Source organism: Neolamprologus multifasciatus, chromosome 9, assembly GCF_963576455.1.
Source record: "Neolamprologus multifasciatus chromosome 9, fNeoMul1.2, whole genome shotgun sequence".
Taxonomy (NCBI): Eukaryota; Metazoa; Chordata; class Actinopteri; order Cichliformes; family Cichlidae; genus Neolamprologus; species Neolamprologus multifasciatus.
Window position 1 is genome coordinate 2,665,001 of NC_140447.1, and position 26,602 is coordinate 2,691,602.

At 44.7% G+C, this 26,602-nt stretch overlaps 1 protein-coding gene across 1 annotated transcript in view; it reads left to right on the forward strand.

Moving 5' to 3' along the window:
- sspo (SCO-spondin) overlaps window positions 1–26,602 on the forward strand; it is a 124,177-nt gene that overhangs the window by 31,123 nt on the left and 66,452 nt on the right. Inside the window, exons 33-67 of the mRNA XM_085173116.1 lie at window positions 1–35; window positions 142–264; window positions 464–558; window positions 3,217–3,448; window positions 3,803–3,955; window positions 4,564–4,701; window positions 4,814–4,996; window positions 5,083–5,233; window positions 5,982–6,141; window positions 6,499–6,547; window positions 7,126–7,230; window positions 8,085–8,212; window positions 8,398–8,518; window positions 8,601–8,728; window positions 8,800–9,203; window positions 9,921–9,933; window positions 11,195–11,417; window positions 15,056–15,121; window positions 15,204–15,359; window positions 15,464–15,622; window positions 15,706–15,870; window positions 15,953–16,144; window positions 16,234–16,356; window positions 16,531–16,660; window positions 17,468–17,593; window positions 19,332–19,423; window positions 20,472–20,657; window positions 20,756–20,926; window positions 21,009–21,264; window positions 21,378–21,424; window positions 22,442–22,612; window positions 24,030–24,178; window positions 26,110–26,232; window positions 26,306–26,400; window positions 26,478–26,527. The exon at window positions 1–35 is cut by the window's left edge and continues 199 nt beyond it. Coding sequence (XP_085029242.1) covers window positions 1–35; window positions 142–264; window positions 464–558; window positions 3,217–3,448; window positions 3,803–3,955; window positions 4,564–4,701; window positions 4,814–4,996; window positions 5,083–5,233; window positions 5,982–6,141; window positions 6,499–6,547; window positions 7,126–7,230; window positions 8,085–8,212; window positions 8,398–8,518; window positions 8,601–8,728; window positions 8,800–9,203; window positions 9,921–9,933; window positions 11,195–11,417; window positions 15,056–15,121; window positions 15,204–15,359; window positions 15,464–15,622; window positions 15,706–15,870; window positions 15,953–16,144; window positions 16,234–16,356; window positions 16,531–16,660; window positions 17,468–17,593; window positions 19,332–19,423; window positions 20,472–20,657; window positions 20,756–20,926; window positions 21,009–21,264; window positions 21,378–21,424; window positions 22,442–22,612; window positions 24,030–24,178; window positions 26,110–26,232; window positions 26,306–26,400; window positions 26,478–26,527 — 4,898 coding nt within the window. The remainder of the gene's footprint in view (window positions 36–141; window positions 265–463; window positions 559–3,216; window positions 3,449–3,802; window positions 3,956–4,563; window positions 4,702–4,813; window positions 4,997–5,082; window positions 5,234–5,981; window positions 6,142–6,498; window positions 6,548–7,125; window positions 7,231–8,084; window positions 8,213–8,397; window positions 8,519–8,600; window positions 8,729–8,799; window positions 9,204–9,920; window positions 9,934–11,194; window positions 11,418–15,055; window positions 15,122–15,203; window positions 15,360–15,463; window positions 15,623–15,705; window positions 15,871–15,952; window positions 16,145–16,233; window positions 16,357–16,530; window positions 16,661–17,467; window positions 17,594–19,331; window positions 19,424–20,471; window positions 20,658–20,755; window positions 20,927–21,008; window positions 21,265–21,377; window positions 21,425–22,441; window positions 22,613–24,029; window positions 24,179–26,109; window positions 26,233–26,305; window positions 26,401–26,477; window positions 26,528–26,602) is intronic.

Genomic DNA, 26,602 nt, shown 5'->3' on the forward strand with positions numbered 1-26,602 from the left:
CAGGGATGCGTCAGATGAGAGTATCGACAACTGTGGTATGTTAATGTATATACTGTATATGTTCTAAGCATCAAGAATAAAACCCTAGAGTCAATATGATCAGGCCAAAAAGAGCAGTTTGTCCTACCATCTGTCTACTAGGCTCTACCCGGATACCTCCCTGTTTAGGCAGCTTCCCATGTGACAACCGCACCTGTGTGAACATGTCACAGGTCTGCAATGGTGTCCCAGACTGTCCACGGGGCGAAGATGAGTTGGTGTGTGGTGAGTTCTCATTAGATAAAGAGAAGGCAGGTAAGCCTAGAGTGAGAAAAGGAGTGACCATGATGACGCTATGATACAGTCACGGCCAGGCTTTCATTAAAAGATGTCATCAGGACTAAAAAGGACACAAGTTTGATTGTATTAACTCCCCTGTTCTCTTGTATGATCATTAATATATTTGACATCTTGTTCTGTTAAGATAAAACTGTCTCACCAGCACTTCCTGGCAGCAACACCACTGTCACCTGCTCTGAGTTCACCTGTATGGATGGAACCTGTGTGCCTTTTAACGTGGTAAGCTAAACTCCGCCCCAACACGCCATCTATATTTTGCAGAAATGATCAAGTACATGAAGATAATCTTTTGTTGCTTTCCTGCTGGTTTGGAAAGAAGACAAAAATCTGATACAGCAGTATAAGTTATTTGCATTTTTTAAATGACCAGCATCTGTTTCAAATACACATTTTTACATTTATATTTTAATTAGCTCTTTCTAGTTTTTTCTGTCTCATCTCTTTATCTGCCTCTTCCCCCACAACACTCGCCCCTTCATCTCCATTTCATCCTATTCTTTTTTAAGAATTCCTACATTATAAGCTAACGCTATGCTAGCTAATATTAGACTATAGTGTCCTAAAAGTCTGTAGTTTTTAAGTACATCTGAAATTTTAATATGAGCTTTACTGCATTCTCACATCACATATGGGTTTACTTGCTAAGAGTTGCCCACTTCGAAGATTCATTTGAAATTAAGTTTTGGTAACAGTGGAGAATAGCAGCTAACAGCAGCTAACAGCAGCTAACAGCAGCTAACAGGCAAAAACAGCAGCTAATAGCAGCTAACAGGAGCTAACAGCAGCTAATAGCAGCTAACAGGAGCTAACAGCAGCTAATAGCAGCTAACAGGCAAAAACAGCAGCTAATAGCAGCTAACAGGAGCTAACAGCAGCTAATAGCAGCTAACAGGCAAAAACAGCAGCTAATAGCAGCTAGCAGGAGCTAACAGCAGCTAACAGGAGCTAACAGCAGCTAACGGGAGCTAACAGCAGCTAACAGGAGCTAACAGCAGCTAATAGCAGCTAACAGGCAAAAACAGCAGCATGTCCCGGCCCCAGCAGAAAATTACAGATTACCATTGCTCATCAATCACAAATAGGGATGGGTATCGTTTAGGTTTTATCCGATACCGGTGCCAAACCGGTACTTTTGAAACGGTGCCGGTGCTTAAACGGTGCTCAAACCGGTGCTTAAAGAATGGAGAGCACAAAATTGGTCCAAAAACCTCTCATGTTCAGCTGTTTTTTTGTAAAAAGATAACAATGTTTGCCTTTTCTGCAGCTATGGGGCATATATGGTATCACTCTTGGCTGGAAGCAGCTTAAACAATGGAAAAAACACAAACTTTGTCCAAAAACCTCTCATGTTTAACTGTTTTCCACTTTTTCTTTGGTCATTTTAGCCTTTTTGGCCAGGGTGAAGGGAGTATCTGCCATCAAACAAGAAGACAGCCGCATGTACAGTAGCTATGATGGTGTTTGCTAGTTCACCTTACATGCATTAATGTAATAACGTGGTTAGCCTACTCAACGTAAATTACACACGCACAACATTAAGCTACTCACGCAGAGAAGAACGGCTGCTGCTGCATCATCATCCTCATCATTTCTGCTACACTGGCAGGGCTCCGTGTCCGTTACCAGGCACCACACGCGCAGTAGATGTGCTCGGTGTGAGGTCTCGCAGCAAGCTATCAAATACGGCGCATTTCTCGGCTTAAAAAAAACCCGCTATGTCGCCAGGTGTTTCATCAGATTTGAGGTGTTACCTCCTTTGACAGTATCACAGTATCAGCTTAAAGCACTTGTTGCAGGCTGCTGAGTTTGCATATTTTGCTGTGAAGTACAGCCAGACTTTTGACCGCTTCGCCTTGGGCATTTTAATCTGTAGCTCTGCTCTAAAAGAACATACGTACCTGGCCCCGCCTACTATCCTCGGAAACGTAAAATGATTGGCTAGAATCTAAAGTGTATCACAGCTCAGGAAAAAAAAGCACCGAAATAAAGCACCGAAATGTGCGCTGCTTTTCGGTCTGGTTACTACCGTTTATGTCAGAACCGGTGCCATCATGGCACCGGACACCGGTACCCATCCCTAATCACAAATGAGCTACTTTGGCTCGTCGACAATGTAAAGGGTAATACACAGAGACGTATCAATGTCAAAGTGTAATAAAGATCAGGTAAATACCGTAGCAGCAACTAGTGTCCGTGGTTCAAGTACCTACTAAGTTTGTAAGCAATCTTGACATAGAACACAAGCATTCAAACTTTTGTAGGCCTTCAGATCTCATCTAGTATAATTTGAGGGGTTGTTGATAACACAGTGATATAAACCATGTGGCGCGAAGTCAGGGAGAGTCCCAGGGCAACACTTCACAGCATCAGTAAACAAACTTGGATAGCGCAAGTTAGCGCCCATCTTCAGGCCTCCCATGCTCACTTCTTCACAGAAGCCAGATGCTTGTCATGAAAGTATTTTACTTCCTCTGAGGGAGAATATACAAGTGTTTGTTTACTCATAGTCGTTTATCTTATCTACATAATATTTAGTAGGTTTTTCACTCACTTGAAGTGTCATGTTGCCTACAACATGTAATGTGTTTACTTAACGATGTGTGGCTGAACAGGCAACGAAGGGATAGAAGTCCTTGTTTTACACCAGAAAGTTGGGAGAAGTTTCAGTTGCGTTACTACTGAGTTTCTACTTTATTTTCTATTGCATGACTGCATCATTCAATCTTGGAATCTGAGGTTATTTGCAGGCCCACATATGAAAGTACACTGCATCTGTTTTTCTCTGTTAATTATACTAAAACTAAGTCAGTTATGTTTTCAAGGAAGGAAGAAAGAAAACGAAAAGTTTCATGTTCAGTGAGCCTGCTCTGTTTTTAGGTGTGTAATGGTGTTCCAGACTGCCCAGACTCCTCATTAGGGTCGCTCGGAGACCCCACAGACGAGCAGGGCTGTAAAACCTGGAGCTCCTGGGGCCCTTGGAGTCCTTGCAGCACCACCTGTGGGACGGGCTTCATGAGCCGGGAGAGATCATGCCCTCCAGGGGACCCGCTGCACCACTGCCGGGGTCAGGACATCCAGAGGCAGGAGTGTTTCAATACCACCTGTCCTGGTAAGGACATACACTGAAACTGTAACACACACATTTGGGAATGCTTTCAGGAAACGTGAGATTCCTATAATTTTGGAATAAGAGGGTTTATTTTTCATAGAAGGCTGGAGGAAAAACTGACAAAAAAATAGAAGTATAAAGTCTGACTTGTCTTCTGTTCTGGTTCAGCGACTAACCGGAAGGTTGGTGGTTCGATCCCAGGCTCCTCCGGTCTGCATGTCAAATATCCTTGGGCAAGATGCTCTCCGATGCATCCATCAGAGTGTGAATGTGTATGAATGTTATAAAGTGCTTTGAGAGTAGAAAAGCGCTATATAAGAACCGGTCCATTTACCATTACCATCTTCTCTACAGTTGATGGTCGATGGCTGCCGTGGGGGAGCTGGTCAAACTGTTCCAGTGGTTGTGGTGGAGTTCAGGTCAGACACAGAGCATGCACACCTCCTCTCTATGGAGGACAGGACTGTTCCCAGCTCCCAGGACCATCGAATCTGTCCATGGAGACCAGTAAGCAGTTTATAAAGATGAATGTTTTATTGAGCAAAAGTCAAGTATTTTGTTTACGATTGTTTTATTACTTATTATAAAAGTAATTACTGCCCAGAGAGGGCTTGTGCTCTCAGAGAGAGAATATTTTTGGAACTCCAAAGATCCTGTATATAAATATGAATAAATATTCCAAGTATAAAAAATGTGGATCTTCTCGAGTGTTGATGGAAGTTGTTTTTATTGCTGATGATGGTGGTTGCTTTATATACAAATCTGGGCTATTTAAACCAGAAAGGAAGTAATCAGAGTCTTAAATACTTAAATGCCATGAACTGGTAGTAAATTAGGGAAAGCTAAGGACAATAAGGGGAAGATAAATTGGTAAAAAAGAAAGAAAGAAAGAAAGAAAGAAAGAAAGCAAAACGTTACCACGTCCAGTTCTAAAATGAAGACATTTCCTGTATTCATTTTTGTCTTTCCTTATTTTTATACCAGGGTGTTTACCCTCGTTACTTTAACCTGTATAAAGAAACAGATAATGTACGAGAATTTTTGACATTTTTCATTTAGTTAAACAGCTTTTCTTACAGCAGGACTTCCTGCTCTGTCTCTGTGCCTCACTGTAGAACCATGTCTGAATGATGGATGTGACAACACCAGCTGTCCCACAGGCCTGGTTAGACACAGCTGTGCTCCCTGCCCACTGTCCTGTGCCCACATCAGCAGTGAGTCCACCTGTGATCCCAGCGCACGCTGCTTCTCAGGTCGGTGCATCCCAGGACACGTGTGGAACGTCCTGTGTGATAAATAAAATGTGGCTTCTTCACCAGATTCCAGTCACAAGCTTTTTTCTCTCTAACGTATCAATACTTTTAGGATGCTGGTGTGCAGAGGGGCAGGTGATGAGCCACACACAGCAGTGTGTGTCACCAGAGGAGTGTGTGTGTGAGGTGGCGGGTGTGCGCTACTGGCCGGGCCAGCAGATCAAAGTGGACTGTGAGGTTTGTGTGTGCGAGAGAGGAAGGCCGCAGAGGTGTCAGCCCAACCCTGACTGCTCCAGTGAGTCGCTGTAGTCAAATCCACAGCTGACGTGTACACACACACACTGCTGTGAAGTCTGAGGAATCTGTTTTGTCACTGTTTAGTCCACTGTGGATGGTCATCATGGTCTGAGTGGGGAGAGTGCTTGGGGCCGTGTGGTGTGCAGAGCGTTCAGTGGTCCTTCCGCAGCCCAAACAACCCCCCCAAACATGGAGATGGTAGGACATGCAGAGGAATTTACAGGAAAGCTCGCCGGTAAGTCTCCTCCTGCTTTCATTGGTTAGAAACTGTGTACTTTTTCAAGGCTTTCAGCACTCTGACCTTTTCCAAACATGGTCACTCTCCATGGGATTGCAATCGTCTGACGGGCGCCTCTGTGAGAATTTATCATTCTTCAACGTGAGCTCAGCAGATGTGTTATCAAGCATTATAAATATTTTGATGAAGAGGTTTAACCCTTAATGTCCAAAAAATAGTCATGCACTTAAAATAAATTGTATTTAGTTTACTAGACTGCGTGTGTAGCTCATGAGGTCATCCACCAATCAGCATGTAACCTTTTCAAAGTTCAAAAAACGGGCGTCGAGGATGAAAGTCCAGTGTTTGCTTTTCTGTCTGGTGTCCTCACTTCTTATCCACCAAGTAAGAAAAGATGATTAATGTGGGAATAATGTGTAACGTCAGTTACTCTGTAATGTGCTGGCACATTGGAACAGGTGCAGGTCGTGATCGTTATAAAAGTAGCAGCTAAGATATTGTGCACCCTGATCCAAGAATGGAAATGTCTACCTATATATGGGAATCCAACCGTGTGCCAAGCATTTCTCCCCTGCTGTGAGGAAGTATTTTCTATCAGCTCAGGCTTTGTGGTTAAAAACATGATCGAATCATGACGTCCATCCACCAACAACTCTGCTGGGTTTCTTTGAAAGAAAAAGTCTGTTCGTCTTTGTGTCTGTATTACAATCCCACTGTCGGTGTGTGTGTGTGTGTGTGTGTGCAGGTGTCAGACAGCCCCCTGTGAGGAGTGTGAGTATCACGGTCAGTCCCACACAGTGGGCGACAGATGGCGGTCAGACCAGTGTCAGCTCTGCCGCTGTCTTCCCAACCTCACAGTGCAGTGCTCCCCCTACTGTCCGTACGCCGCCACTGGCTGCCCTCAGGTGAGAGGATGTGTGTGGCTTTTGTTCATTTTTGTTGGCAAAAGCTACTAAAAATATTTCCACATTCGTCTTATTGTCATGTTTTAAATGTTGTTCACCTGTCGCCACTTTAGTGTCGTTTACAGACTTTACTGATTAGTGTAACCAATGTTCTTCTTAAGTTTGTCCATGTTTTGTGGGACTATAATGGACACATTTGTGTATGTGACTGTGTGTAAATGTGTGTTTGTATCTTATTCCATGGAAACACTTGTAGTCCTCTCCTGCCTCTGCAACCTTTTCTTGCCTCCACGTAGCCGTGTGTCGTGGCAACTCGAGCACACGTGTGACTGAGGTGAATGCTTTTTGTTTGTGCAGGGCCAAAGTCTGGTGCCTGGAGAGGGAGACAGGTGTTGCTACTGCCGAGGTAAAATCTGAACAGTTGTTCTCCTGTTTACGTAGGGACTCATAATGTTAAATGTTACATGCCGTAATCTCAGTTGTACTGTTTGGAGGGAGAGCAATTTTTTTTATTTCTTTTTATTAGAAAGAAACTTCACTCCTGACACAATCGACAGCACAGAAATGTTGTAAAAATGATTTTTAAAGATCTGTTTAAGAAACGTGACAAAGACCATCGATGGTGCAGCAGTTTATGAGTCAGAAAATCATCCTGCAGATTTTATTTTTTAATTTATATTAAACGGAGTTAAAAAGTGAACGAGTGCTCTGTGCAGAATCAACCAGTTAGTTAGTTTATAGTGTTGCATTCTGGGTAAGTGCTATAATTGGACTGGTAATAAATAATGGTCATGCATAACTTAAAAAAATGACATTAAGAGGAAGTTGGGACCCTTGCAGAAACATCATCTGCTGAATGGACCTGTAAGTGAACATTTGGCCAACAATAAAATTGCATCACTTAGACGACTGTCTCTTGTTTATGGTGACAATCTTGTATTGATGAATATTCTCTTACCAGTGTTTGTATTCTACACCTGCTAGGTGAAAATGACACAATACTTACAACCATTGGTCCTGTCACTGTGACCTCCAAGCCAGCACAGGTCACTACACCCCTGATTCCCACATACCCTCTTCCTCCTGGAGGTAGGTGCCTTCCTCTACCTGTTGTTAGATATTTAAAGGTTGATCCTGAGACGATCCAGGAGAGCCAGTTTACTTTTATTAATGTTGTTCAGAAATGGTCTGCAGTTCACCCAGAGGCTCAGCTGAGGGCACCCATGAGACATTTTTTACACCTCTTAGAAAACAAACATGTTCGCTTTTGCAAACTCAGTACCAACAGTATGTGTGACCTGAAATAAAAATGAAACATTTAAGCCGACAGATTTTTCCCATGTTACTCCTTTGGAGTCAGAAGTAATTAGGAGGTGATGCTAAGTTATCAGCTAAAGCTACACTGGTTAGCAAGCAGACACATACCTTTGTATGTAACGAGCCTCACTCAACAAAACTGGAGCACTTCCCTACATAAGATGCCTTTACAAGTTAAAAGTATTGGTATCATTATTGGTATCGCTGTTTTTCTGTATTGCATCCATACCAAATCTGCAGTATGGCACTGCTCTAGCAGACATCGCCTGCCTCTAACCCTGCCTCTAACCCGGCCTCTAACCCTGCCTCTAACCCTGCCTCTAACCCTGACAGTACTTAAATAGCATCTAACCCCCACAGCACAGGTGTTATGAAGAGGAAAACTAAGCGCTTTGTTGAATCACACCAGAAACAGGTGTCTGCTTCTGCATGATCACTGCTGCTATGAAATATATTGCTACACAGTTGTAACCCATAAACTTTAATGGAAACTATAAGCTTACATTGTTATACCTGAACAATCTCACGAACAGGTCGGTGAAGTGGGAGCATTAAAAAAGTCTTTATAATCTGAGGTGCAGCTGTTTTAAATCATGCAAACTTTGTTTATCCTTGTTCCTGTTTAGAGGAATGCTGGTTTCCCCTGGGTGTCCAGTCTCTTCCTGCCTCGAGTTTCAGTGCCTCTTCACAGCAGGCCGGTCACCCCCCTGATGCAGCTCGTCTGCATGCGTGGGACCCTCACAGTGACCTCCAGGTACTCCACACGTAATCAGACCCCTGAGCATGTCAACCATCATCCTCTTTTTTCCTTAGACTTCTCATAAATGACAAAATGATGCTATTTAGTGATATTTTATGAACGAATGCCTGTAAAATGAGTCCATTATGCCTTGGTTCTGCGTTGTGTTGAGTATTCACTGATAACAATTCTTCCTGCAGGGCTGGAGTCCAGAACCAGAGGAGTATAAGGACCTACCACAGCGGAGGCCTGTCAGCTACACCGGCAACACACAGAGTCCCTACATACAGATAGACCTGCTAACGCCATACAACATCACTGGTAAACAGGCACACAGTTTACATGCAGTACTTGCTGCTTCAGTGTTTTGTGCACTTAGTTTCGTCGCTGTGCTGTCCTACAGGTGTGTTGACCCAGGGTGGAGGTGCGTTTGGCACATTTGTGTCCAGCTTCTTCCTCCAGTTCAGCCGGGATGGAAACCAGTGGTACACTCACAAGGAGCTGGTCACTGATGCCCCACCCAGAGCCAAGGTGCAGCAGCAAACCAAAGCGCTTTTCTTTAAAGGCTTTATTATTTTTCTTAGTGATTGTTCTCCTCCCAGGTTTTTCTCGGTAATCACGATGATCGAGGAGTGATGGAGAGCAGACTGGACAGGATCGTGTCGGCTCAGTTTGTCCGCCTCTTGCCCCACGACTTCCAGAATGGCATCTATCTTCGCCTTGAGATCATGGGCTGTGGCGATGGTTGGTGGAAAGGTTGCTGGTCTTACATACTGTTTTTTTTTTGTGTGTGTGATTCTAAAATGCAGGCTTTACTTTCATCACCAGGTTCTCGCTGGTTAACATCACCCAGTCCTCCCTCACCAGTCTCCCCAGCAGGTGGCTGCAGAGAGAAAGAGTTCCAATGTGAGAACGGTCGCTGCGTGCCAGCAGGTCCTCTGGGTGTAGTCTGCGATGGCGTCAATGATTGCGGGGACAGTTCGGACGAGACGCACTGTGGTGAGCTGTCCACTCAACAGCTCACAGTTTGCTCTTTAATATTTCATAATAAACATTCTTACTGAGCACAACTACTCACCGTGTGCAGGTACGCAACCTTCCACTACAGCCACCAGTCCACGTAGCTGCCCTGCTGGTCAGTTCTCCTGCCCCCCACCAGGGGGCTGCATTGAGGCATGGAAGCGTTGTGATGGAAATCCCCACTGTCCCAGAGGAGAGGATGAAAGTGGATGCCACCGTCATGACAACATTACCGCCCAGTAAGACATGAGGACGCAGATCTTTTTTGTTTAACGTTTAACGTTTAAGCATTACAGTTGTTTTTAATTCCTCTTCAATACGATCACTACTGTGCAGGCCGTACACACCCACGCCTGCCCCGCTCAGGACTCCATCTATAGCTGCTGTCACACATCCTGCTGTAAGCCAGTGCATTCATTTAAGTCCCGTTATTGGCATTTGGATTTGAGATGTTAATATACGTACAGCATGAACAGCAAACAGTGCTTTATGCTCTGATCTTGTCTCTGCAGGACGGTGGCCCGGGATATCACGGTGAGGTTTGTTTTCAGCTGTGTGATTGTTTTTCTGCATTTCTTATGAAGGTTGAATGAATGTAAGGATCGTCATATATCACCGTGGCGAGGCGGGGTCTGCGATGCTGCTGCAGGTGAGATCGATGCACCTGCACAGCATCTGCAATCACGCCTCGGCACTGTAAAAGGCTGTTGTCATTGGTTGTTGTTGCTGTGAGCTGCAGCCGAGGTGTTTACGTCTACAGCAACCGTTAATAAAGATGCAGCAAAGCATGCAAACATCACTGGGTCTGTCGTGGTTTTATCACAATCACAGGTATCTGCTCCTCTCCGCTCGGACTGGAGGACGGGAGAATCCATTACGGTCAGCTCACCTCGTCCTCCCATCAGGAGAACAACCCTGCCGATGCCGGGCGGCTGAATATAGTCCCAAACATGTGAGACGCTTGTCAAGCCTAAAACAGATCAAACTTTCAGTGTTAGCACATTGGGTCTTAAGCAAACTTTCAAGTTCTTGTTAACACTTGAAGGGGAGACGACAAAAGAGGTCATCTCCGTGTCATATCATCTTTTGTGCTCACAGCCAGGTGATGGAGCCCGGTTGGAGCCCGTTACCTACAGACCCTCAGCCGTATTTCCAGGTGGATTTCTCGGAGCCCATGTGGGTGTCAGGCGTGGTGACACAGGGCACTGAGCGAATGTGGGGTTACCTCACCAAATACCGCCTGGCGTTCGCCCTGCACAGCAGCCTTTTCACAGACTTTACTGAGAATGGGAAGCCCGATGGCCCCGCTAAGGTATACCTAACACATTTAAACAGTACCGTTAATTATAATTTCAACACTGTAAAACATGATTACATATTTTTATACGTTGTCATGGGTGTAACTGATGTTATCCTCTATGGTGTCTTCTCTGTTGCTGTGCAGGTGTTTGAGGCACGGATGGTGGGCAGGACCCCTGTGACCCGCTGGCTCGGTCGGCTGGTCAGAGCTCGCTACGTGCGCATCATGCCTGCAGAGTACAGGCACACGTTTTACCTGCGCGTGGAGATCCTCGGCTGCCGAGGAGGTCAGGACATAAACCAAATTATGATCATTATTCCTAATGTTGGCTGTACAACCTTCTCTTACCAGGTTATACTGTTTCTCCTCTTCTGCTTTTGCAGATGAGCTGGTGACCCCCAGCAGTGTGACAACATCTCCCTCTGGTGGTGGGAAAGTGACAGTGCAGCGCTGTGAGCCTGGTCAGTTTTTCTGCCAGCACAGTGACGAGTGCATCTCTGCGTCTTTGCTCTGTGATGGTCGACCAGACTGCAAGGATCATTCTGATGAGATCGGCTGTGGTACGGACAGCTTTGATTTTCTGCTCTCTTTAGCTTTCAAACATCAGCAGTAAACAAAAAACTCTGAAGGCCCTTCCTGCACCCACGCTCACTTTCACTTTCTCGTTGTCAGTTTAGCTCATGTGGGTTTTATTTTCTTCATCGTTTTTAGGTACAGCTCCAACAAGAGGCTTTCCAGGTCTGCAAAACCAGACCAGCTCTACAGGGAGACCAGGTATCCATGCCGACCATACAACAGGTGCCCCAGGCCTACATACCACCAGGTCTCAGGGCGGACTTCCTGGAGTGCCAACATCAGGAGTCACAGGACCTACTCGATCACAGAAGATCACAACTGCTGGTGAGTGTGAGTCTACATGTGCTGCTGTGTGACCGATGATGCAGCAGTGGATGAGATCCTGCAGGTAATGTAGGAGAGAAGAGGAATCGAGAAGTAAATCTTTTTGAAATTCAGCTTTCGAATTGACTTTAAGATCTTAACGCTTGTTTTTAAGACATTGCATGAACTAGCCCCTACATATCTTGCTGATCTCCTAACCTCGTATTCTCCCCCGAGATCCTTGAGGTCTGCAGACCAAATGCTTTTGGTTGTCCCAAGGTCCAGACTAGAACACAGAGGAGACCGGGCATTTGCATATCAGATCCTCCCCAACACTGGATACTTTACAATCCGTCTAAAGACCCATTTTTATTCTCTGGCTTTTGCTTCATCATGAGTTTGTTACAATTATTCTTTTATGATTTTATTCTCTTCTACGCCATTGTTCTATTTTTCTTTTATGTCTTCTGCTTTGTCCATTTTATTGTACAGTACTTTGGTCTACACTTGTTGTTTTGTGGAACGCGATCAGCAGAGGGTTTGCCTCACCCAGACTGGAGCTGCTGCACAACATCGACCCTCTGTATTATGACATTGCTCCATCTCATGAAAAGACTTTTTTCCTTCAGAAACTCTGTCTGAGAAATCAGACAGAGTTTCTGTCTGATTTCTCAGACTTTATATCTGATTTAGTTCTGAGCTCAGATAAAATAATTATTGTGGGTGATTTTAACATCCATGTAGATGCTAAAAATGACAGCCTCAACATGGCATTTAATCTGTTGTTAGACTCAATTGGTTTCTCTCAAAATGTAAAAGAACCCACCCACCACTTTAATCACACTCTAGATCTTGTTTTAACATATAGCATAGAAACTGAACATTTAACAGTGTTTCCTGAAAACCCTCTCCTGTCTGATCATTTCTTGATAACATTTACATTTACAATAATTGATTACGCAGCAGTGGAGAGTGGACTTTATCAAAGTAGATGTCTTTCTGAAAGCGCTGTAACTAAGTTTAAGAATATAATCCAGCCACTGTTATCATCGTCAATGCCCTGTACCAACACAGAGCAGAGCAGCTATCTGAACGCTACCCCAACAGAGGTCGATTATCTTGTTAATAATTTCACCTCCTCACTACGTACGACTCTGGATACTGTAGCTCCAGTGAAAACTAAGGTCTCTAATCAGAAGTACCTGACCCCGTGGTATAATTCTCAAACACGTACCCTAAAGCAGATGACTCGTAATCTGGAGAGGAAATGGCGTGTCACAAATTTAGAGGATCATCATTTAGCCTGGAGAAATAGTTTGCTGCTTTATAAGAAAGCCCTCCGCAAAGCCAGAACATCTTACTATTCGTCACTGATTGAAGAAAATAAGAACAACCCCAGGTTTCTCTTCAGCACTGTAGCCAGGCTGACAAAAAGTCAGAGCTCTTTTGAGCCAACCATCCCTTTAACGTTAACTAGTAATGACTTCATGAACTTCTTCACAAATAAAATTTTTATCATTAGAGAAAAAATTACCAATAATCTTCCCACAGATGTAATATTATCTACAGCTACTCTTAGTACCATTGATGTTAAGTTAGACTCTTTTTTTCCAATCGATCTTTCTGAGTTAACTTCAATAATTACTTCCTCCAAACCATCAACGTGTCTTTTAGACCCCATTCCTACAAAACTGCTCAAAGAAGTCCTGCCATTGATTAATTCTTCGATCTTATATATGATCAACCTATCTCTAATAATCGGCTATGTACCACAGGCCTTCAAGGTGGCTGCTGTTAAACCTTTACTCAAAAAGCCATCTCTAGACCCAGCAGTCTTAGCTAATTATAGGCCAATCTCCAACCTTCCTTTCATATCAAAAATCCTTGAAAGAGTAGTTGTCAAACAGCTAACAGATCATCTGCAGAGGAATGGTTTATTTGAAGAGTTTCAGTCAGGTTTCAGAGTTCATCACAGCACAGAAACAGCTTTAGTGAAGGTTACAAATGATCTTCTTATGGCCTCTGACAGTGGACTCATCTCTGTGCTTGTCCTTCTTGACCTTAGTGCAGCATTCGATACTGTTGACCATAATATCCTATTAGAGCGATTAGAACATGCTGTAGGTATTACAGGTATTGCACTGCAGTGGTTTGTATCATATCTATCTAATAGACTCCAATTTGTGCATGTAAATGGAGAGTCCTCTTCACACACTGAGGTTAATTATGGAGTTCCACAGGGTTCAGTGCTAGGACCAATTCTGTTTACATTATACATGCTTCCCCTAGGCAGCATCATTAGAAGACATAGCATACATTTTCACTGCTATGCAGATGACACCCAGCTCTATCTGTCCATGAAGCCAGATAACACACACCAATTAGTTAAACTGCAGGAATGTCTTAAAGACATAAAGACTTGGATGGCCACTAACTTTCTGCTTCTTAACTCAGATAAAACTGAGGTCATTGTACTCGGCGCTGAAAAGCTTAGAAATATGGTATCTAACCAGATTCTTACTCTGGATGGCATTACCTTGGCCTCCAGTAACACTGTGAGGAACCTTGGAGTCATTTTTGACCAGGATATGTCCTTCAACGCACATATTAAACAAATATGTAAGACTGCGTTCTTCCATCTGTTTCTAACATCTCTAAAATTAGAAATATCCTGTCTCAGAGTGACGCTGAAAAACTAGTTCATGCATTTATTACTTCCAGGCTGGACGACTGTAATTCATTATTATCAGGATGTCCAAAAAACTCACTGAAAAGCCTTCAGCTAATCCAAAATGCTGCAGCAAGAGTCCTGACAGGGACTAGAAAGAGAGAGCAGATTTCTCCTGTTTTGGCTTCCCTTCATTGGCTTCCTGTTAAATCCAGAATTGAATTCAAAATCCTGCTCCTCACATACAAGGTCTTAAATAATCAGGCCCCATCTTATCTTAATGACCTTGTAGTACCATATTACCCTATTAGAGCACTTCGCTCTCGCTCTGCAGGCCTACTTGTTGTTCCTAGAGTATTTAAAAGTAGAATGGGAGGCAGAGCCTTCAGTTTTCAGGCCCCTCTTCTGTGGAACCAGCTTCCAGTTTGGATTCAGGAGACAGACACTATCTCTACTTTTAAGATTAGGCTTCAAACTTTCCTTTTTGCTAAAGCATATAGTTAGGGCTGGACCAGGTGACCCTGAATCCTCCCTTAGTTATGCTGCAATAGATGTAGGCTGCCGGGGGATTCCCATGATGCATTGAGTTTTTCCTTTCCAGTCACCTTTCTCACTCACTATGTGTTAACAGACCTCTCTGCATTGAATCATATCTGTTATTAACCTCTGTCTCTCTTCCACAGCATGTCTTTATCCTGTCTTCCTTCTCTCACCCCAACCGGTCGCAGCAGATGGCCCCGCCCCTCCCTGAGCCTGGTTCTGCTGGAGGTTTCTTCCTGTTAAAAGGGAGTTTTTCCTTCCCACTCTCGCCAAAGTGCTGCTCATAGGGGGTCATATGATTGTTGGGCTTTTCTCTGTATCTATGAAGCGCCTTGAGGCGACTTTTGTTGTGATTTGGCGCTATATAAATAAAATTGAATTGAATTGAATTTTTATATCTATATAAATAAATGTGAACTTGAACTACATTTAACCTCAGAGGTCACTACAGGTCATCCTGGGCTGCATCTCAGCACGCGGTTCGACTCCGGCACGCCCGGTCTTCGATCCACAAAAGGTTGGAAGCTACGCTGTTAGCATTTATGCTAACACCACGTCTCTTTACAAGAGACTGTAACATGTGCTCTACTGACTGACAGCCCCAGCGATCACCACCAGCCCGCGTGACACCGGCTCACCCAGAGCGATCTGCGTGCAGGGCCAGTTTGCGTGCGGATCGTTTGGTTGTGTCCACTCAGCGCAAGTGTGCGATGGGATACGGCACTGTTTGGACGGCTCGGATGAGCAGCACTGTGGTGCGCATGAGTAACTTTACAAACACCATGGATGTAGAGTTGGAGGAGTCATGCATCCAGATTCTTAGACTTCACTAAATGTTTTTCATTTTATCGACTGTCAGGCACCACAGCCGGGCCGGCAGTGACTCTGCAGCGGCCCACGCTGCCCAGCCCGTGCTCTCCCAAGCAGTTCTCCTGTGACAGTGGGGAGTGCGTTCACCTGGACCGCAGGTGTGATCTGCAGAAGGACTGCGTAGATGGATCTGATGAAAAAGACTGTGGTAGGCCACACGTGCACCTTACAGTGGTGATGTGACCTAACAGTGAATATTTTTAAAGTTCCCTCTGGTCTCCTGTCTTCCAGTGGACTGTATCATGTCCCCGTGGACAGCGTGGAGCGCCTGCAGTGTGTCATGTGGTCTCGGCTCCTTGTTTCGGCAGAGGGACATATTAAGGGAAGCTCTGCCTGGAGGAGCTTGTAGCGGGGATCAATTTGACAGTCGAGCCTGCTTCCCTCAAGCGTGTCCAGGTCTGCCTTCGACCTCCATAACGAGATGTTTGCCTATTATCCAGTAATAGTTAATGCGACGGCAGCCTTTCTCCTGTTCTAGTTAATGGTCACTGGTCAGAGTGGACAGAGTGGTCGGAATGCGATGCCCGCTGTGGAGGAGGAGTCAGGCAGAGGAACCGGACCTGCTCGGCTCCGCCCCCTAAGAACGGTGGACGGGGCTGCGAGGGGATGACCAGGCAGAGCCAGAGCTGCAACAGCCAGCCCTGCAGCAAAGACACGGACACGCAGACAGGTGATTGAGCTGCAACGAGCCTGAAATGACCGATCGTTCTTGAAACAATAAAAGCATTTGAAACGTCTGCGCTGTTATTTAAACGACAGGTTGTGTCCGTGGCATGGTGTTGGTAACAGAGGAAGACTGTCAGGCTGGGAGAGTCGATCCCTGTCCTCCTACTTGCTCACATCTCAGCCTGGACAGAAACTGCACTGCTGAGTGCATTTCAGGTAGGATGCACAGTAGATTTGACTCGAGGCCAGTGTTGGCTTTGCACAGTGCACAAAGAAAATTCAGTGGTCTTTGAGCACAAAGGTTCTGCACATTAATTATGTGTTATTGTACAAGATTTATCCAAATGCAACTGAAACAGTGATGAAGGCATGAATGATGTCTTTCTCCAGGCTGTCGTTGTCCCTACGGGCTGTACCTTCAACAGGGACGATGTGTGAATTCAAGCCAGTGCGTCTGTCACTGGGAGGGCCAAACACTGCATCCGGGACAGGTGGTCCCCAGGGACCAGTGCACCACGTGGTGAGACCCACGCTCAGCTCGTTGTGCCTGGAACAAAAGATGATACTAAATAAACTAGGGATGCAACGATACCATTTTTTTCAAACCGATACGATACCGATACTTGGATCTGAGTACTTGCCGATACTGAGTACAAAAACCGGTACTTCTACCACACACACACACTGCCCGTGGATTTTCTCTTGACATTTTTCTTCGCTTTTCCAAAACCTGAGTTAAAGTTGGCTGTTCCACACTGCTGACATTTTGTTTAGCCTAGCTACAGCAGCCTCCAGTTTCTCTTTTTTTATCTGGAGCTGCCAGTCTCACTCGTCTAACCCTGTGCCTGTTTAGCGCGGGATGTCCCCCTAGTGGCTAATCTAAAAAACTACAACAGAAATGACAAGCCACCCTCTGATTAATGAAATAAGTTGGTATCGGTTCATGGTATCGGTTAACTTTTACGAGTATGAGTACACACACATTTTACAGTATCGGCCCCGATACCCGATACCAGTATCGGTATCGGTGCATCCCTAAAATAAACACATCAGTCCAAATTCAGGCTTCTGTTGAATAATGGATTTGTTTGTGTTTGTAATAAAATAGTGAGAATCATAATGAGCAGCATCGTTTGCACTGGTTTGTGAAGAATTGCTCACATCTGATTATTTTATTTATTTATAACAGGGACAGTGTACATCAATACGCAGCTGATTTTCAGCCACCTATAAATGCAACAACAAACAAACTGATTAATAATCAATCTTTTTAGCTCATGTTTAAAAATACTTTATGTATTCTGGATCAAATTGCTTATTCTTACAGTAAGTGCAGAGATGGGCAAGTGACATGTGACAGATCCAGCTGTGTTGCAACCTGTCACTGGTCAGCCTGGTCGTCATGGTCACCTTGTGATGTAACCTGTGGTCTGGGCCTACAACAACGTTACAGGTAAGCTTGTTTAGGTTAATATATGTCTGTCCCAGGACCTGCCTGCAAACTGCAAACTCATGAGGACGGGCGTCGCTGAGCACCAGGAGGAGCCCAGCATCCACTAACAGTGGGTCCAAGCATCCTGGTACTTAATGGCAGTCAGAGTGCCGTTTGTCAGCATGTAGACGTCTGTGTGTCCCTCTGTGGATATTGTTCACTGACCCACCACCAAACCGATCATGCTGAACGATGTTACAGTCAGCAAACAATGAAGAAGGTGAACCTGAAAAGCACAGGGCGCCAATTCTGATGATCTATGTGTTGGGCAGTGAGCACAGGGCCCACTAAAGGACGTCAACCTCCAGGCTAACTTCATGAAGGTTTCCCTCACGCCACCAGTAGTGACACTGATCCTCTCTGAGCACAAAACCACTGAAAAATCAGTCAAAGAAGATGAGGAGGGAAACCACTCCTGTTGGGAGGGGCTGTTAGTTTCATTATCCCTGCACTACTTTCAAGAATGCATGCGGGAGGTCAAAGAATGGTTCCTGAGTAATTCTCTTGTTCTGAATGATAAGAAGACTGAGATTGTGGTGTTCAACAGTAAAATCCCTCGTGCCCAACTGTGCTGCCCTGGGTTCCTTTGCTAGCTCTTCCTGTGACTATGTCAGTAGCTTAGGTGTGTCACTCAAACTCGATGTGTGTCTGCTGTAGTGAGATCGAGCTTCCACCAACTGCGCCTTATCTCTAAGGCCGGCATTATGTCCCGCATGAGGACCTGGAGAAGCTTATTCACGCTTTTGTGACCTCCAGGTTGGATTATTGTAACTCCTTGCACTACAGTCTCCCCTCTTCTCTTCTTCTTAGACTGCAAACAGTCCAAAATGCAGCAGCCGCCTCCTGACTGGTACCAGGAAATTTTGCCCTATTACTCCTGTTCTAGCTAGCTTGCATTGGCTGCCCATAAAGTACCGTATTCAATTTAAAATATTACTCCTTACGTTCAAAACTATTAATAAATTAGCGCCAAGTTATCTTAGTGAACTTCTCAAACCACAGACTCCTGCTAGAACACTCAGATCTACCACTCAACTACCTCTGACCCAACCCAGACCTCGGCTGAAGTCTCAGGGTGACCGTGCGTTTGCTCCGGCTGCCCCGGTACTGTGGAATAACCTTCCTCTCCACCTCCGCGCATCTGATTCCATTGCACTGTTCAAATCACGACTAAAAACCCACTTATTCAATCTTGCCTTTCCCTCCAGTTAATATTTCTTTTCTGATTTTTTATCATGCACTTTTATGCTCATTTAAATTCTTGTTTGCTCGTTACCTGTTGCTTTCCTGTGTATCAGTGACAGCTACCTGCTTTGGTCCTATTTCTATCATCCTCCTCCTATTCTCTATCTTACTTGTTAAGCTCCTTGGTTTTTAAGTGTGCTTTATAAATAAAGTTTATTATATTATTATTATCACACCAAAGCAGCTGAAACAACAACCCCTCTGCTACTTACCTGACACATCAATGTCCCACAAGTTTAACTGACTTGATGCTGTCCTCTGTCCTTCCTCTCATGTTTCGACACTGTGTAACACTAACCGCCTACTCCTTGGATCATACAGTATATTTCTGATGTGAAACATATCACCAGTGTTCAGTTTGTTGGTTGTAAATGCTTATATGTATAATTTGGACGTGTTTTTTCTCACATACTTTAAATAGATTGTGAGGAGTGATTGTCCTCTGTGTCCTCAGGTCTCCAGTGCTTCCAGCAGGAGCCGTCAGAGTTCAGCCCTGTCCAGGAGACTCCTCTGAGGCTCAGAGCTGCTCCAGCACATGCTTCCCTGGTATATTACACTCACAGCCTTCATTAGTTCGAGACTAGACTATTGCAATTCTCTGTACATGGGCCTCCAAGTCTCTCTCCTCCAGCGTTTGCAATTAGTTCAAAATGCTGCAGCCTCTTAACTGGCACCAGAAGGCATGAGCACATCACCCCAGTTCTAGGCAATCTACACTGGCTCCCTGTTAAATACCGCATCGTTTTTAAAATCCTTCTGTATACTTTTAACATTTTAAATAACTTGGCGCCCAGTTACCTGACAGACCTTCTCGACGTGTATAGCCCCAAGAGAGCGCTCAGATCCTCTAACCAACTGATCTTACTGCAACCAAACCCCGACGAAGGACTGGAGGGACCGAGCGTTTGCTGCACCTAAACTCTGGAATAATCTTCCAATCGATGTGTGCACGTCAGAATCCATTCAATCATTTAATCACGTTTAAAAACTCACCTGTTCCAGCTTTTGAATTAGTTTGGACTTCCTCCCAGTCTGCAGTCGTGCTGTCACTGTAACTGTAACTGTTCTTGTTGCTATTTGTTGTAATCCACTTTGCTGCCTTGTGTGAAGCACTTTGCTGAACACTGTCCTTTTTAAATGTGCTATAGAAATAAATATTGATCGATTGACACGTCCGACAGCATGTTACGGTGATTATTGTTGTGTTTTGGGTTTTTATGAGAGAATACAGGTAAGAGCTTAAACTTCTTTTGCACAGAAGTTTAAGTTGTTCTTGTGTAAGTTCGACGAGTTCATATCAAGCATCGTTTTGTCCACACGTGTGTAAATTTGAGCAACACAATCCTAAAGGTGATGTAATCCTGCAGCTCAGGAGGGAGAGCAGATCGTCTACTAATTGGAAAGTTGATGCTTTTAATCCCTGGCTGCTCCAGTCTGCATGCCAAATGTCCTTGGGCAACTTACTAACCCAGGTTGCTGTGATGCATCCATCATGGTGTGGCTGCGATAGAAAGATGTGAACGTGACCTCCACTCACTGCATAAGCACTGAATAAGAGTCCATCACATTACTTTTCCCTCCTGTTGTTGTGCAGAGCTACCAGGTGGGACATGGAGTGAGTGGACCAGCTGGTCCGAGTGCAGTAAAACGTGTTTCAACCACGTAGATGATGTGGGGGTGAGGCGACGATTCCGCAGCTGCACGCCGTTTAACCACACGCAGTCTGCCTGCGATGGAGACGGCGAGGAGCAGGAGCCGTGCAACACTGAGCACTGCCCGGGTATGTAGACACACAAAGGAAGGATAGATGGCAGCATTCCCATCAATCCTGGAAAAAGAGAAAAATGAAAGGCCATAAAGCTGATGGTGTTCTTCCAGTGCCCGGCGGCTGGTCGGCCTGGTCGGCGTGGTCTCAGTGTTCGTCCAGGTGCGATTCTGGTGTCCAGACAAGAGAGAGGTTGTGTGATTCCCCCACACCACAGCATGCAGGTCAAAGCTGTTCTGGGCCTCACATACAGACGCGCGACTGCAACTCTCACCCCTGCTCAGGTACCGTGTTTGCCCCGTCACGTTTCGCCACCCCGTCTGCTGAATATCACGTACAAGTCTCGTTGCACTCCTGTCCTCGCAGGTGTGTGTCCAGAGGGCATGACGTATATGACAGTACGAGAGTGCGAGGCTCAGGGTGGCGCGTGTCCACGGGTGTGCTTGGACATGACCTCCACAGAGGTGCAGTGTGCCACCACCTGTTACGACGGCTGCTACTGCGCCCCGGGCTTCTACCTGCTCAACAGCAGCTGCGTGCCCCTGGCACAGTGCCCGTGTTACCACCAGGGGGAGACGTACCCAGCTGGTGCCACCCTGCCTGTTGATGCCTGTAATAACTGGTACTTTACTCATGGATCGCATTAAAGAGGAAGATCAAACTTTAGCTCTAACCTTCCATAAATACAGTCATCTGTGTGTGAAATCACTTGTTCTCACACTGTGTGTCAAACAGTACATGCACCGATGGAGAGATGCAGTGTGGGACAGCTCCCTGCCCCGGTGAGTGAAAAAGAAAAACGTGCTGTTGTTGTCTGTCTCTGTGTTTTCTTGCTTAACCCTTTAAGACCTACCATAGAACCAAGTCCACCAGAGCTGATATTATATGTTTACATGCTGTGGAGCCATTTTTGGGAGCATTTCAAGTTGCTATACATCAATACAACCACTACAGCCCAGATTTTAATAATATGTCTGCATTAAGTGCATAGTAATTACATAAATTGCCAAAAAGTGCAATAAACTACAAAAAAATTGAAAATCGTTTTTGTTTTTTTAACATATATTTCTAGTTAGAGAAATTTAAGAGGCTTATCCCTCAAAACTGTAAATACAAAAAAGTTGCACAAAATAGTTTCCCACCACAGGAAATTTATTTTGAGTGTCTTCATAGTTTTATTTTTGAAATACACCAATTTTTATATACTGCAGGAAAAACGAAAATAAATATTATGATGCTAATTTGCAAAAAAGCAGCATATGCATCAAAATAAACTATTTCCAGCAGTGCAATATGAGTCCTAAGCATCCCAGAAACCACACAGAAAGTCATAAAGTCAAAGATAACTTTTAAAAACACCAGTATAGGCTCATGAGGCCCTGATGGTAAAAAACTACATTTCCACGAAATGACGTCACTTCCGGTTTCGAGCAGGTCATCTGACGTCTATTCCAACGTAGGAAGTGTTAGAAACAGCTGATCGGATCGGCAAAGCGTGTTTCTGGAATATTATGTTTTTGTTGCTGCAAGTGCTTTTTATGCAGTTTTTGCAAAGTTATATGTGGAAGGAAACTGTGACCGAGGACAAGCTGATGGCATAAGATGTAAGTACAACTCCTCCGGTTTCATATGCAAAAAACATTTTTGTGCTAGCTTACGCGGTTGCAGAGCTACCGGGATTTAAAAATAGTTACGCAAAGCAGAGCGTGCTGCTCTGACCGGTTTTAAAGGGTTAATGGTTTGTGTCTGCCACTTTATTTTCCTTTGTCGTCTCTCGCGTGTGCGTCTGTGTTTCTCAGTGGACTGTGGCTGGAGCAGCTGGACACAGTGGAGCGCCTGCAGCCGGACGTGTGACGTTGGTGTGAGGAGGAGGTATCGCTCAGGAACCAATCCTCCTCCTGCGTTCGGTGGTCGTCCCTGCAAAGGAGACAGGGTTGGGATTGATACCTGCAGCATTGAGCCCTGCTTTGGTGAGAACGACGGAATTAGAAGAAAATATACACTACTGGTCAAAAGGTTTAGAACAGCCCAGTTTTTCAGTTATTCATTCAAGTCATCCAAGTCCAGTGAACAGCTTGAAATGCTACAAAGGTAAGTGTTGAACTGCCAGAGGTTAGGTTACCCAAAACTGAAAAATAACGTACAATTTAAACTTATACAAAAAGGCCTTTTTCAGGGAACACAGCATGGTTAACAGTTTAAAGCTGGTCTGCAGCAGTGGAGGCTGATCAGGCCTCGAAAGCTGCTGCTGCTAATTCCTACAGCTGGTCCAACTTTCCTGGATTACTTCCAGCCTCCTCTGTCTGCATAAAGCAGTGTTGGACACACTGTGGTACTATGACCTCGTCAGCATCAGTTGAACAGTACTGTACTGCAGAAAAAGGTGATTAACAATGGAAGAGAGACAGACCATCATAACACTTATAAATGTAGGTCTGTGCTACAGAGAGACTGCAAAGAAAGTCAAGGTGTCAGTGAGTCCAGTTTCCTTCAGCATCAAAAGCTCAGAAACTGTGACAGGAGGAGATCTGCAGACCCAAAGACACGAGTGGATCAGAGGACACGTTTCAAGCTCAGTTTCAACTGTGAAGAGAAACTTTGAGCTGCAGGTTTGACAGGACGAGTTGCAGCGAGAAAGCCAGACGTCAGAATAAGACAAAGAGGCTCGTCTGGGCCATGAAACACCGACACTGGACTACTGAAGACTGGAAGAAGGTTTTATGGACTGATGGATCAACATGCAGGATCTTTCTACGAGGTTGAGTAGGTGAAAGTTTCCACAGTGTGATGGTTGGGGCTGTTTGCTGGATCGGTGACTTGTACAGAGTGAGAGGCTCCCTGAACCAAAACAGCTCCACAGCATCTGCAGCACCATGCAGGACCCTCTGGTCGTTCATCCTACAGCAGGATAATGACCCAAAACATAAATCCAAGCTGTGCCAGAACCACCTCAGGAAAAAAAAAAGATGGTGAGCTTGAAAACACGGAGGTCCAGCACAGTCTCCAGACTTAAACCCCATCGAGCTGCTTTGGGATGAACAGAAGAGTGAAAGCAAAGCAGCTACAAGGTCCACGTTTATGGGAACTTCTGCAGCAGATATGGGAGAAGATTTGATTTCTGTCGTAGGAAGAAGCCACGGCTGTGTTCAGCTGTTGTATCTGCAAAGGTGCAAAAGCTTAGAATATAAACTGATTCCATGATTTCTTTTTCATGCCATGCTTTCATTTCTCAGTGCAATCAGACATCAAACTGCATCATTTTCAATAAAAAGCTGGAAAAATTGTGGTGTTCTGAAACTTTTGACCAATAATGTGTTCTAAAATTTGAAAAAAACTGAAACTAAACCCTTTTTAGATGAAAAACTTGAAGCTGTGATTTGTCTGAAGGTTTGAAGGAGCCGTGGAGTCCGTGGTCAGAGTGTTCAGTGACGTGTGGAGGAGGATACAGGACTCGAACCCGCGGACCCATACGGATTCACGGCACCACGCAGCAGTTCAGCACCTGCAACCTGCAGCCTTGTGGTAACACAGGAACAGCCTATATCATAATAATAACACAACGCTGGTGGCTGTGTGGCTGCAGCGGCTGCAATAAGTGTCTGTGATGGAGGAAGAGAGGCTCCGGTGATCTTGTGTCACTATCCCTTGAGATCTGAGCATTTACCATACAGACCGTGATGCAGCTGCTCAGGATGCTCTTTCCATTACATCATACAGTCATGGTTAGACTCACTTTGAGTAGCTACAATCCTACAGTCTCAGCTTATTTGCACACTTTGTTTGGTCTTTGTTTATTTACAAACAGAAGTCACTACTGCTGACATCGTTCACTTTTCTGCAGCTACTTCTCACAAGAATCGAGCGAGATCCACGTCCCACAACAAACCCACAGAGTTAGCATGAGTCACTTGCAGGTGTTTCTCGAGTAAGGATGGGTATCGTTTAGGTTTTATCCAATACCAGTACCAAACCGGTACTTTTGAAACGGTGCCGGTGCTTAAACGGTGCTTGAACTGGTGCTTAAGAATGAAGAACACAAACTTTGTCCAAAAACCTCTCATGTTCAGCTGTTTTTTTGTAAAAAGATAACAATGTTAGCCTTTTCTGCAGCTATGGGGCATATATGGTATCACTCTTGGCTGGAAGCAGCTTAAACAATGGAAAAAAACACAAACTTTGTCCAAAAACCTCTCATGTTTAACTGTTTTCCACTTTTTCTTTGGTCATTTTAGCCTTTTTGTCCAGGGTGAAGGGAGTATCTGCCATCAAACAAGAAGACAGCCGCATGTAGCTATGATGGTGTTTGCTAGTTCACCTTACATGCATTAATGTAATAACGTGGTTAGCCTACTCAACGTAAATTACACACGAACAACATTAAGCTACTCACGCAGAGAAGAACGGCTGCTGCTGCATCATCATCCTCATCATTTCTGCTACACTGGCAGGGCTAGGGGCCAGGACTCTACTCTTCGGGTTTTTGGGGGATGTTGATAACTCCGGGTCGAGTTATCAACAGCAAGCTATCAAATACGGCGCATTTCTCGGCTTTAAAAAAAACGCTATGCGTCGCCAGGTGTTTCATCAGATTTGAGGTGTTACCTCCTTTGACAGCATCACAGTATCAGCTTAAAGCACTTGTTGCAGCTGCTGAGTTTGCATCTTTTGCTGTGAAGTACAGCCAGACTTTTGACGCCTTGGGCATTTTTAATCTGTAGCTCTGCTCTAAAAGAACGTACGTACCTGGACCCGCCTACTATCCTCGGAAACGTAAAATGATTGGCTAGAATCTAAAGTGTATCACAGCTCAGGAAAAAAAAAAGCACCGAAATGTGCGCTGCTTTTCGGTCTGGTTACTACCGTTTATGTCGGTACCCATCCCTATTCTCGAGTTTGTGACTCGTGTGATTTGAGTTGCTACAATTTGATGACTTGTTTAAACTTTATTGTAATTTATGTCTAGTATGGCACACAGTGCAAAAGCATTTCTTCTTCATTTCTTAATTTTTTGCACATTTGTGACACTTAAATGTTTAAATTTCATTCAATATTGGACATACCAGACTAAATATAAAATGCAGTATTTAAATGATTATTTCAGAGCTATCCAAACCCAGCTGCCAAGGCGTCTCAGGAGATCTTTGCAACTTTAAAATCTTTCTGAATTATTTGTCACAAATATGCAACATCTGAGACATCAGAAAGGGCTAAATACTGTTTCATGTGTGGTGTTTCCTTTTATCTGTTGGTGCTGATACAGTTTGGTAACAGAGCCCTGAGTCACATTGCTCATGGGTTGAATTTCCTATGGCTGTTGTGTTAAAACTCAGATATTATGACAGTTACATTCTAATTCATACGTTTCGCCCACTTTTCATCCCTTCAAACTGGTGTTTGTGGTTATGCTGTAAGGCTTTTTACTGCTCTTTTCTCTGACTCTGCTGCTGCGCTAGACGAAGGGAAGAAGTGTCCTCCGGGCCAGGAGTGGATGCAGTGCATGATGGGAGCAGTGTCGTGCATGGACCTCACACTGGATCTCAGCAGGAACTGTACTCCAGGATGCCGGTGTCCACAAGGGACTCTCCAGCAGGTGAGTGGGTGAACACACACACATAAACAGATGGTTTGGGTACCTCTTTGCTCACGGGCTCCTATGTTCCCAGGACGGTGTGTGTGTGAGTGAGTCCGACTGTCGCTGTGATGTAGGCGGAGAGCAGTACAAACCGGGAGACACTGTGCCCTTAGACTGCAGTAACTGGTAAGTAAAGCTTCAGCAGATATATGAGCCATGACAAACTGTGGAGATTAAACACAAAAGTGTGTCAAACATTTCAGTACCTGTGAAGGAGGAAGGCTGGTGACCTGTTCCCGTTTTAGCTGCAATGGTATGTATTTACATAACAGCGCGATGATGTCTTTCGTCTTTTATAACGTGATTTACACTGATTTTGCCTGATTTT